This window comes from Plodia interpunctella, chromosome 15, assembly GCF_027563975.2.
Source record: "Plodia interpunctella isolate USDA-ARS_2022_Savannah chromosome 15, ilPloInte3.2, whole genome shotgun sequence".
Lineage (NCBI taxonomy): Eukaryota > Metazoa > Arthropoda > Insecta > Lepidoptera > Pyralidae > Plodia > Plodia interpunctella.
The window spans coordinates 485,376-498,183 of NC_071308.1; the positions used below are offsets into that span (position 1 = coordinate 485,376).

The following is a 12,808-nucleotide window of genomic DNA, read 5'->3' on the forward strand; positions in this document are numbered from 1 at the left end:
TTAGAACAACGTTTACTTTTATATCCCAACATGTCAACGATCTTAATTCAAAGTAAAATAATCCTTTAAGTTATGTGATATAACTTTAATATTATTAGCATGTTTGTAGAAAAAAATATTTAAGTACATACCTACTTAAATGGATTACTCGGAAAGCTATTAATCAATTTCATATTTGCTTTTCTTCTTTCAATAATATAATAACGTAATGTAAGAAATTTCCTTCCATTAGTAGAGCCAAGGCCTTTTAATATAAATTACGATATGGTATTGGTGCGATTAAAATCCAACATCAATTGTTAGTGTAAGTTAAATATATTCAGTTGCATCTGGCGCGTTCACATTTATAAACGTCATAATGATTTTAAAGACATACTTATTTAGTTTTGTTTTGTTAACAGCTGTTGGTCAAATTTTGGATGTTTATCGCAATGAGATTAGCGATGTTAATATTTGTATCAGAAAATTAATTGAATATATCAAAGGAGACCAATCAATTGATGTTACCGTAGTAAACACCGACGAATCACTATCGAAGGAGCTCCATAATATCAAAGGTTTGGAAATATTATCAATATCTTTTCTGTGGGCTCACAATCCAATAAATCATGACATTTATATAATTGAGAGTATAAATTGCCATGAGCTTCAGATTGGCATCGAACATTTGAAAGAGGATATGTTTTGGAATCCTAAAGCAACTTTCATAATAAGTGTGAAAGAAATGAACAACGATTTAGTGTATTTATCTAACCTGTTAAAATTCCACAATATTTTTAACGTGACTGTAGTTTTAAAATTAAATGACATGGTTGGATATTCCATTTTCGATTTTGGATCTAAAACAGATGACTGTCATCGACCAATTTTACAAATTTTACAAGAAGTAACAACTTGTTCAAAATTTGAAATTGAACCAATTTATAAATTACACATACCAAAAGAAATGAAGAATTGTCGGGTGAAGATGTTGGGTCGAAATTATTGGCCTTTTATGTGCTTTCCTCCAAATACTTGCTTGGGTATTGATGCATTTGTGTTGAAACTTTGGAAAGAAAGTAACAACGTCACTGTGGACCTGAAAAATATTGGGAGCAGTCACCCAATTGATGTCGTATTCGATGAATATCCTCACTTTTATCGTAATCAGACTGTTGTATACGAAGGACTCATTGGTGGTGTTGTGTTGAATTACAACAGAACTTTTAAGATGGACTTCAGTTACCCTTTCACCATCGACCATAACCGAATCATTGTAGCTCGTTCCAGTTTCCTTGGCAAGTGGGAAGTCATCGTTAAGCAGATGACTCTATTAGTAGTCCTACTTGTTATTTTTTTGTATATTACATTTACCATTCTTTCAACCTATTTGTCTATATTTGATAAGAAATCTAAAGATGTCACAAGGAATGCTATTATAGTTTACGGATATTTTCTTACTAATATACGTGTGAAAAGGTTGAGTAAGAGGTTTACAGCAAGAATAGTTATACTAACAATGTTAATATTTGTGTTTATGATTTCGAATATTGTTCAAGCATTCTTACTCAGTGCTAGTACCGATCCCGTGAGGGCACATCAAGTTAAGGATAAATATGAAGTTTTTAAGACGCATACTCCTGTTATAAACATTTCTTGGCAGCGTACGTACGACAGGTTTGACTTTGATTTAGAGGGTGTAAAGAACTGTACGACTCTTTTCAATTGTGTGAACGAAGTTGTTCGTAACAAACATGATAAATTATTTACAGTTGTATCTGATATGTTTTTCAGTTTAGCTTCTTATTATATGGTAGATGGAAATGGTATGATGCAAGTTTATGAGCTGCCAGAACCATTAGGAATGTTGTTTCGTGTAACGTTGTTCAACAGAGGGTCTACTTTGAGAGAACCATTTGACAACCACATGGAAAGGATGATCATGGGAGGTATATATGATAAACATGTGAAGGATATTATTAATAAAGCTAGACGAACGTCAAATATGAAGGAACTCCCGGCGTACCTACCTACGAAAATCTATGATCTAAAAGAATCTTTTATAATTCTTTTGACTGGATATATAATATCCACGTTTGTATTTTTATGTGAATATTTGACGAATGTAAAGAATAAAAAAGATGATTGATTTGTTAGACCACTTATTAGTAAAAAAAAAAGGTATACATTAAGTTAGTTACCATATTATAAAAATAAATAAACACATTCTATCCAATGTTAATGATTACCAGTTTTTAATTTAGTATCTTTTTAAAAAACCATGCAAATTAGATTATATAAATCAACACTTGTATCCTCTCTCATGAACGCATATTCCGGGTATCCCGCACAGAGTACCCTTTTCTACTTTTTCGACTCCACTTCGCACTGTCGTCGACATCCTTAGGTTGTCGTGGGCGAAGTGCGAGTTAGCATTTCACTTCTCATCATCAGATCGATTCGAAATGAGACACAGCACACAGCGAAGCAATCACATTGCGCAATTGTGACGGAACAACAACCACACGGCAATGTCATTGGTTCGCTGTGTCACACTTCAAATCGATTCGATGGTGAGAAGTGAAAACGCATATCATCCCTGATACATACAAGTCTTAATTTTTATGCAATTATACAATGAAATTCTATTTTACTTCACAATCTATTATGTATACATAAGGAGGCTTATGTCTACATAATAGATTATGCCCCAGTCAGTGAGTACATAACAATAGCTGAATATGATGACAATTCTATTTTATAATTTCTCTAATGTCTTGTAATGAGTTTCAGTTTGTTGTAATGAGTATCAGTTCGTGACGCAAAAAAATCTGAAATACATTAAAATGAGAAGATACTATTCCAACAGAATCATAAGCAATAAATTGTTCATTATCATACTACTGATCCTTGAAAGGTTAAAGTTTCACAACCCTTTACATCTCAATAAATGAAGAAACCAAACGAGCTTGATTGCTAAGCCTATATAATTCAAACGGGTAATTCCCCCAATAACTCAGCTGATTACCAATTAGTTGTCCCCCGAGGGGGCCAGCGGGGGGCGAGTGGGGGACAATGACAAATGGCGGGAATATTTCAACGGGAACGGGTCAGGTCTCACCGACTTCTTACAACTACCATCCTTTAAACTTCAGCATAATTATACCTACTTCAATGTGTGCCCTTTTTAATTTATTTACATTTTTGGGAGTTGAAGTCAAATCATTTATTCAGAAATCAGACCTTCACAGGCACATTCGCTAGGCATATTTAAAATTATTTAAATAGTATTTCTCAGCTACAAACAACTACTAACTAACTGAAGCTACTAACTGCTAGCAGTAGCCTTGTACGCTACTGTAATATTAACGTACAGCCAACACACATAAAGCTCTTACAAAAACTTATATATTCGCCTCTATTGCATAGAGTTTCATACGGGGTAACTTGAGTTACAGCGTGTAGTTTACTACAGTATAGCAGTATTTATACTGCTATACCATCAAAGGCACATAGAATCCAAATTTAGTGGCACCAACTAGTAAATTACGTTCTATAACTAAATAAGCGAATAACATTAATATCTTCTAGCATAAAAACCATTGGTACGGACCACCCTTTGGAATTGGAAACTAATTTGAATTTCCATTAAAAAAATACTAAAACAGCGCGCAGATGTGTCAGTGAGTTATGGCGGCTGTCACATAGTTTTATATTAAATTCAGCTATTTTGCGGACAGTCCAGAGTGCGGTGTTGGCGGGTTTCATGAGTCCTTATTGCATTCACTTTGCTTTGAGGGTAAGTTTTAGAAACGGTCGTATTTGAGAAAGATTATCATATGAATAGAAATTGACATAGAGTGAAGGGCAAATACCTATCAAAGATAAATAAATATATTAGGACAAATCACACAGATTGAGCTAGCCCCAAAGTATGTTCTAGACTTGTGTTATGGGATACTAACTCAACGATACTATATTTTGTAACATATACCCATCATGACCCAAACGGGGTTCGAACCTGGGACCCCTCGGTTCAGAGGCAAGCACTTTACCACTGCCCCAACGAGGTCGTCGTGAAGAAGTTGATAAAGAAGTTGTATTGGTTTCGTTGTTATGTGGAATTTAATAAACAATTACGAGTACTTCCTGAGCAGATGGAATGATATTCGCTATTGCCTTCACAGTAACTGATAAAACGTCGACTGGAGTGCAGGATTCAAATTCGTAGAAAGGTATTTTGGTATCCATAGAACAATCTGAAAAATATCTTTTTGATTTACAAAGGAAATTAGTTTAAATATAACCATCGGCTCCAGCTGATTATAAGTTTTTCAATGTCTATAAAGAACTGCAGTTTCACTTTACCTACAAATTCACCCCGATGTCGTCACTATTTGAATGCCATAATTGCATGTAATATACTATTCTTCTTCAGAGTCTTCATTCGTATTCCTCATGGCTGAGGGTCGTGATCATTACGTGGAATGAATTACAACAACTTCCAAGAAAGTTGTTGTAATGTATAATTATTATGGGAGTGGTTTGCCATTGCCTTCTCCATACGACGCGTAATATACTATTACGCGACTATAAAATTCTCATAACTTTCATGAAACAAAACCCAAAAAATGAAAGATTCTCTTGAAATCCGTCCGTTTGTTTTAGCGTGAAGGAGTCACAAAATATACATAGGCAGTTTCAGACTTACAATTAATGAAACATTATAGAAGAAATATAAAATACTAGCTTTTGCCTGCGGCTTTCCCTGCATGATTATTTACCTGCATATTCATTCATTTGCCTGGGGATGTATTTCAAACTAGATGTTTTCAAAAACTTCAATTAATGTATTAGGCAAAGGATTAGTAGGCAGATAAAGCGTGAAGAGTTAACAAACATACTTTCGCATTTATAATATTAGTAATATTGAGTAAAATCTTTCAACGTTATTTATAAAATGATCTGTTGCCGGCAACTCCACCGGGTTAACCTATGTTCGACCTCGCTAAATTAAAATTAAATTTCATCAAAATCCACCCAGCGGTTTAGCCGTGAAATTGTAACAGATAAACAAACTTTTGCATTTATAATATTACTTTTAAATATATAATATATATATTAAATATACAAATCACACAGATTGAGCTAGCCCCAAAGTAAGTTCGAGACTTGTGTTATGGGATACTAACTCAACGATACTATATTTTATAACAAATACATATATAGATAAACACCCAAGACCCGGGCCAATCAGAAAAATATCTTTTTCCATCAAGACCCTAACGGGGCTCGAACCCGGGGGGACCTCTCGGTACAGTGGCAAGAACCTTATCAATGCGCCACCGAGGTCGTCAGGTCGTTTTATTTACGTATTTACAAATTTATATAATTATTATAGACATGAAACGATCATGGGGACAATGTAAACTACTTTGGAAGCTTAATGAAACGATGCTCCTATGATGCCCACCATACTGTGTTTGTGGTTACAGCATGGCAGCGGCTACCATTAACAATCAGGTGACCCGATTGCTAGTTCACCGCACTATTGCATAAAAAATATTTTAGTCAGAAGTTGAAAATAAAGATTTTGAAATGATAAAGTCTTAAAATTTATCCGCATTCATTTTTTTTTTCATGAAGCTGTAAATTTACAGTCCATTGTTCCAAGCCCCGATACTGTTTTAATAAAATACCTAATGTACATAGGTAGTAGTACATAAAATACATAAATAAGCTGAGACATAATCCGCACCTGCCTACTTCGCAATATTGTATGTATTTTAGCGACGAGCTTCCGGTATTAAGTGCATATATATATGGAAATACTTTAGTTATATATGTGAAGTTAAACTCATAGTTATGTAAAGTAAATATAAAAGTACCTACCTAATAAGTTTTGTACAAAAATGTCATTTTGGACACAAGTTTTTATTGTTGTCAGAGAGATCTTATTGCATTCAATACGTGGCAAAAACATAATGTGAATGTAGTAAACCTTTGAGGAGCTCCCTCGACGGGAGCCGTTCCTGGGTGATCCAAACGGTTATGACCACCATGACAGTATCATCTGATGATGAATGTTAATATTAGTAATATTGAGTAAAATCTTTCAACGTTATTTATAAAATGATCTGTTGCCGGCAGCTCCACCAAACTGTTATCAGTTTGGATGACAATGCAGTCATCCAAACATGTGTACAAAATTTCAGCTCAATCGGTTGAAGATATCTACTTCAAAATGAAGTTACAAGATTCCGCCCGAACATTCATACATAGGTAGGTTGCAAGTTGATTAAAAAAAAAACTTGTAAAATATGATTTTACTATTTTATTACGTCTCCAATCAATTTCATTAATGTAAAAATGTTCCACCTAGTTATGGATCCCATCTTATATTATAAAAGCGAAAGTAAGGTGGTTTGTTACCTCTTCACAATTTATCTGCTCATCCAATATTCTGGAAATTTCTAAAACATTCATGATAGGGGCCTACACTGTTGGAATGAGTTTATTTCGGCATTTCTTCTTCTTAACAGTGGTTGTTCCGAATTGTCAGTAGTTTGTAGCTTTTTGAGAAATTAAATAAATAAATATATATTAGAACAAATCACACAGATTGAGCTAGCCTCAAAATAAGTTCGATATTAACTCAACGATACTATATTCTATAACAAATACATATATAGATAAACATCCAAGACCCGGGTCAATCAGAAAATATCATTTTCCATCATGACCCGACCGGGATTCGAACCCGGGACCTCTCGGTTCAGGGGCAAGCACTTTTACCACTGCGCCGTGGTCGTCAATTACTATATATATTTATGAATAAATATTTGAATTTCCAAATCTGGACAATGTAATTATTATTCTTCTTTGTGGCATAGTCAGTATTCCATTCAGCAAATAGGATTCCAATGTACTACCAACTGCGGCTGAGGCAATTCGATAATGCGGCGATAAATTTGAATTAGCCATTAAACCTGGTAATAAACCGCTGCTATGAAACAGCTAATTAAGGCTTTAGGCCGCGCTGAGTGCGAATCATTATTTATTTTTAAGATAAATAAAACGCAATTACAAAATAATCTCATTCTACTCCATAACAAATTACAGATAGAGGGATGGAGCGACCAAAATTGAAAATACCTAGTACCTAGGTAGGTATTACATTAAAATATTAATTCTGTCATTGGTACCCAATGTAAGAATCAATACCTATCCGTACGCTATATAAGATATAAGATAGGAATCCTAGGCTATATAAGATAGGAACCGATTCTTTCAACCGTGGCAAACACAATATACTTTTCATTTCGAATACTTATTTGTAGATTTTTATAAATAAAGTATCTAAACAGGCAGGTAGGTAGTCTAAGAGCCGTTTGTAACAGATTCCAAATGGAATTCCGATTCAAAATATGGAAGGTATCAGTGCCTAGCATGGTCTGTGGTGCATGGCTGTATGGGCTTGATCCCTTTGCCTTTTCATATGGATAAACTAAACCAGAAAACAAGGTCTGTGGTGCACGCCGTCTTAGATATATATATTTTTAATTTATACTGGCTGTTTACAAGCCTTTCATTCAAATCGCTTAAAGGCATGTACCAAATACCAAAATTCCTACGTGAACGAAGCCCCGGGTCGTAGGGACGTATTAAACATACATTAAACTTATAAAACTCCTTGTTATTTATGACTGGTAAGGAATAAAAACTGGCAACTCTTAAATAAACTGTGACCTACAGACGCAAGTAGCTTAGACTAACAAGTTCTGACAACTTGGGTGTCAGCTAAGTTGGGAGACGTGGTCGGCAACATTATGAGTTCAAGTGCACGTTAACTTGGACTTTCAAGTCTACTCGGACACAGCAAAATTATTTTTAAAGTAAAATTATTTTCATAGAAAACTACCTATGAATGACCTCCGTATCGAAAAATATAATTAGGTATGCATCTTGATCTGACCGGGGATCGAACCCGCGACCTCCAGTATATTTGTGTGTCCAGTATATTAATGTGTATATTAGCTTTTGCCTTAGGCTTCGCCCGCGTTTATTTCGTGTTCCAATTCATCCTTGTGTAACTACCTAGGTATGTGGCTTCGTCCTCTCTAACTTATTAATGTCAATAGTTATCTCGGAAACCTACCTATACAACTGTAGGTAATACCATCTGCTATACAACTGTAAAAACCGCATCAAATTCAGTTTTGTTTGCGTTATGCGCGAACAAACATACTGACAGACAAGAATTTTAAAACAAATTGTTTTGGCTTCTACCAGTACCATAAAGGGGGCCTTTATTTTTCTTCAATATCTCTTATAGGTGACATGTACAGACAGACATAGCCCACTTACAGTTTTATTACATAGGTAGGTAGGTAGGTAAATACGCACAGATTTTTAGCGACTTTTTTAAACTTATTATGTAGGTACTTATAAGTTATAATAGGAAGTTCAACAGTCAATTGTAATTTGAAAAAATAGTTATTCACGATGGTCTGCTCTATAGAAATCATCAAATTATTGTAAACTGTTTACACCCAAAAATAGTCATATTCGCAAAATTTGAATAGTATACATAGTGTATGATGCAGTGCAATGTTGTAAAAAAGACAAAAGACAAACAGCTGAGAAAGGAACCGATAGCTCGTAAAACAATAAATGCACAAACCTTTCGATGTTTTCTCTTCGCTGACAAGCAAGTGGGCGACGCGCGCGCACGCGGAGCTGAAAACTGAAATGCAAAGGCAACGAACACATCACAATGTTTATTTACACGAAGTATACCTTCACTAAGTTGTATCGAGTTTTATTGTCACTAAAAATGATTTTTATTTGCAGAAGCCACGCGCCCGAAATGGCCGAAACGTAATTTTTACCGAACTGAAGAGAAAATTTTTATTTCTGACAGGAGGCGGGCGCGCGCGGCGATTGATCTGAGCGGCCACTTTCTCGCTCACGCGTGCGTTGGTTGGATTGTGCGGGAGAGAGAAAAAAATAGGAAATTGGAAAAAGAATACTGTTCAATTGAACGACTTTCAAATCAAATTAGTGCATTTTAAATTATAAATTTCAAATTGATTATTTGTGGTATATTATTGGTATTTAAGAATGATTGATAAATCAGTGAAAAATCAATCGGATCAAAATCAAAAAGTAAATATATAAAATCACAGATATTAACAATTAAGGCGGCATATTCCAAATGCAATTTGGTACAACGAGTAAAACTGTCTCTTCATAATCTTCACATTCCTCATGGCTGAGGGTCGTGATCGTTACATGAAACGAAACACACAACGACTTTGTCGTGCCATTGTCTTCTCCATTTCACACGCAAGTTGATAATCAACCAGATTGTAGATTTCCTCCTGATGTCTTCCTACACCGGAAGCAAGTGGTGGACGATTAAAACTACTAAACACTAAAATGAGTCAGATTGGTAACAAACATAATGATGGCACGAGTATACGATTCGAACCTACGACCTTTCGGTTCACTGGTTGGTCTTAACCGTTTCTGGATGATATTTTAGTTAGACATTCTTATTATCTAGGTATATATATATATACATAAGTAGGTACTTATCCATATAAATACCTACATCCATCATTATTATTACTACAAGTTTATTTGTTAGACAAATTAAACGGCTGAACCAGTTTTGATCAAACATATCTAAGAACCACCGCATAGAAATTTGCTATCAAATATATAAAAACCGCATCCAAATCGTTTCACCCATTGATGAGCTACGATGCCACGAACTCAGACAGACACACTTAGAGGTCAATAACAGCCCTCTTTTTGCGTCGTGAATTAAAAACAAAGTCGCTTCCCACTAGACAGTGACCAGGCACACGTCTCCGTCTATCCCTATGCTTAGATCTTTAAAACTACCTACATGAGTAGGTAGGTACGCAACTGAATTTGATGAGGGTTTTTTAAATTAGATATCTGATTCCTAAGGAAGGTTTAGTTTGTAAAACCTTATTTTTATGCAGATTACATATGTAGGTACATATAGGTACTTATGGGGGCTCCAAACTCATAAAAATGATATGCCTACCTCGGTACCTTCATATAATAAACTTTTGCGAAGCTACGCGAATCCTGCTTACTGTTTGTGATGAGTGAAGAGAATGGCGATATATAAAAGTGATGTGGTACGTGCAAGTGAGTGAGATGGCAACAGACGCGATCCCGCGATGTGCGAGCGGTTGAGCTACAAAGGCGCGCGCGCGGTGTTTTGTTGCCGGTAAGGCCGAGGTCATACAAGACCAATACATTTTGAAAAATAGATACATGGGTGAATTTCACGAGCGTTTCAACTCCGCCGCGGGCTCTCATTAGTGTTTATTTAATTGTACCATACACAGTAATCAATTTAATTATCCCATTTTAAAAATAAATAAAGTACTGGTAGAATGTAATTTTATAAATGTTTAATTTAAAGAAATGATTCTTTTTTTTTTTATTTGCGACACTAATGAAACGCTACACGCCGGGTTCAAACGATCGTGAAATTCACCCACTTGTTATGAAAGTGATAAAGAGCAATTGAAATAATAATGAAGTTATTTTTATATTAATATTAAAATAATTGGTAATTTAAGATAATTAAATAAAAAGCAAAGTAGGAACATAAAGAATTATACATACGAGTAGTTTAGTTTGTTTGTATTACATACATAATTTAGTTTCTTGTATTACTATTTATTTTTATAACCTATGTACCAATTAGTTCTTAAAATAATGTTATTTTGTTTTTTGTTGGGTTTAAATCATAATTTAAAATTGTACACCAAGTCATCATAAATAAAAACATATTTTTTTATTCAATAGATACATATATTTTTATTTTGCTATATAGGGGAAATGTAAAACAAAGTGGTGTGAAGCAATACAATTAGTACTGACTGCGGCTTTCAAAACGGATATAATTCTATATAATTTAATTTTTTTTTAACACTTATATAATAATATTAGCGTGTGTGTGTCCCCGGCCTTATGACCGCGTCACGAGTTCACTGTCGATAGGCGCGGCCCCCCCCCTCCCTCCGCGCAGTGAGCGCGTCATTCCCCGCGCAGACCAGACAGTCGCACGTCGCCTGTGTTTATTGTTGAACGTAATTCGTGTTCACTAGCGCTCTTGTGTCCCTTTAAAATGGATTCAAGTGCAGAACTATCGAAGAACCAATTTGTAGATAAGCCATCGCGTGAAATGGCTTACAGAGTCCTTGGAAAATGTTTCGCGGAAGTGAACAGCGGTGTGATGAATAAGGACAGACCATGGGTGCGTGCTTCGATTTACACTGGACTTTCTATTGATTATTTGAAAAAGATCCACAAAAAAGAAGAAGAGAAAAAAGAGAAGCTTACAACCAGATCAAAATTCGTAATCGACGACTTTGACAGACATACAATCTATCAATGTATATTCGAATACCTTTTTTTATACCCAAGAAACAGGTGGAAACTTAGTATTCTTTTGAGGTTTATAAGAAAAAGATTCACGTTTCCATGGAACACCATGACTCTATGGAAAATGATGAAGGTGATGGGGTTTAAACGTAGATTTGATTCAGTATCAGTCTCTTATATTCCGTATGAATCTCAAGAAAGCTTTTCAGCACGGAAAGAATATTTGGAAAAAATTGAAATGTATAGACGTTTTGGTAGGTCTATTGTCTATATTGATGAGACGTGGGTCGATCAGATTCGATTTAAAAAATATTGGAGAACAAAAGCAGAAAACGCTATCATAACTGATGTGGACGCTAAAAATAGACTTATTCTTATGCACGCGGGATCGAAAAGTGGATTTTTGGATAAGGTAAAATGGCTGTTTGAAGTTGGCATACAACAAGGCAGCCTTAGAGTACAGATGAGCAAACAAAATTTTGAATTGTGGGTCACAAAATTGTTAATACCCAATTTGCCTCCGTGCTGCGTAGTCGTTATGGACAGGGCATCATATCATAATGATGAAATTCCTGTCCCGACGAAGTCTAGTACAAAAGAAGAGATGTTGGCCTGGGCAAATGGCGCACTGAAAGACGTTTTTGATTGGAAACAAGATATGGAAAAAGAGCATATTTTTAGTCTCATTGAATTACATTTGCCTCAAGAGGTCAAACCTGTTTATAAAATAGATAGTATTTTGAAGAGCCATGGTCACGATGTTTTAAGAATACCTCCTTATATGAATGCCGAATTCAATCCGATTTTGTTAGCATGGGAAAAAATGGCGGATATTCTTGATATAAAAATGGCGGATGCTGGAAATGACTGCATTAATATCACTGATACACGGATTTTACAAAAAATTACTGAAAAGGCAATATCTAAAATTACAGCTAAAGATTGGGAAGAATTTGACTCGAAAATTAAAATTATGGAAGAAATGTATCGGATCACAGACAAAAAAATGGAACATTTATATAGTACCTTAGGTATCTGATAATGTCACTTTAAAGTTTTTAAATACTACCTTTGGCTGTGGCTTTTATTAAAACTCACAGGAAGCGACTCTAATAGGGACTACCTAGAACCTACCTACTTTGAATACCATTCAATGTAACTTTGATTTTTATGATGAAAATAAAATTTGTTTAAATAATTATGATTTAATTTTTATTTGCAATTAACGGCCTGCACCGGTTTCGGGTTGGTCGGTTTCGGTCTCGGGAAAACCTTTATAAATTATACCCCTATACCTTCCTCATAAATTACACTACCTATAGGTATCTATTGGTGAAAAACGTACAAAAATCCGTCCGGTACTTTTTAGATTTATCGCATTACAATTAGGTTT

General features: G+C 35.0%; 1 protein-coding gene across 1 annotated transcript; it reads left to right on the top strand.

Moving 5' to 3' along the window:
- The first annotated feature begins 343 nt into the window (after positions 1-343).
- On the top strand, positions 344-2,196 carry LOC128675855 (uncharacterized). Its single transcript, XM_053755565.2, has one exon. It carries the CDS (start codon positions 359-361, stop codon positions 2,126-2,128), a length of 1,770 nt encoding a protein of 589 aa, XP_053611540.1. The 5' UTR covers positions 344-358; the 3' UTR covers positions 2,129-2,196.
- The last annotated feature ends 10,612 nt before the right edge of the window (positions 2,197-12,808 follow it).

Coding starts and splice junctions, on each gene's coding strand:
- LOC128675855 (XM_053755565.2), top strand. CDS start 359: ATGATTTTAAAGACATACTTATTTAGTTTTGTTTTGTTAACAGCTGTT.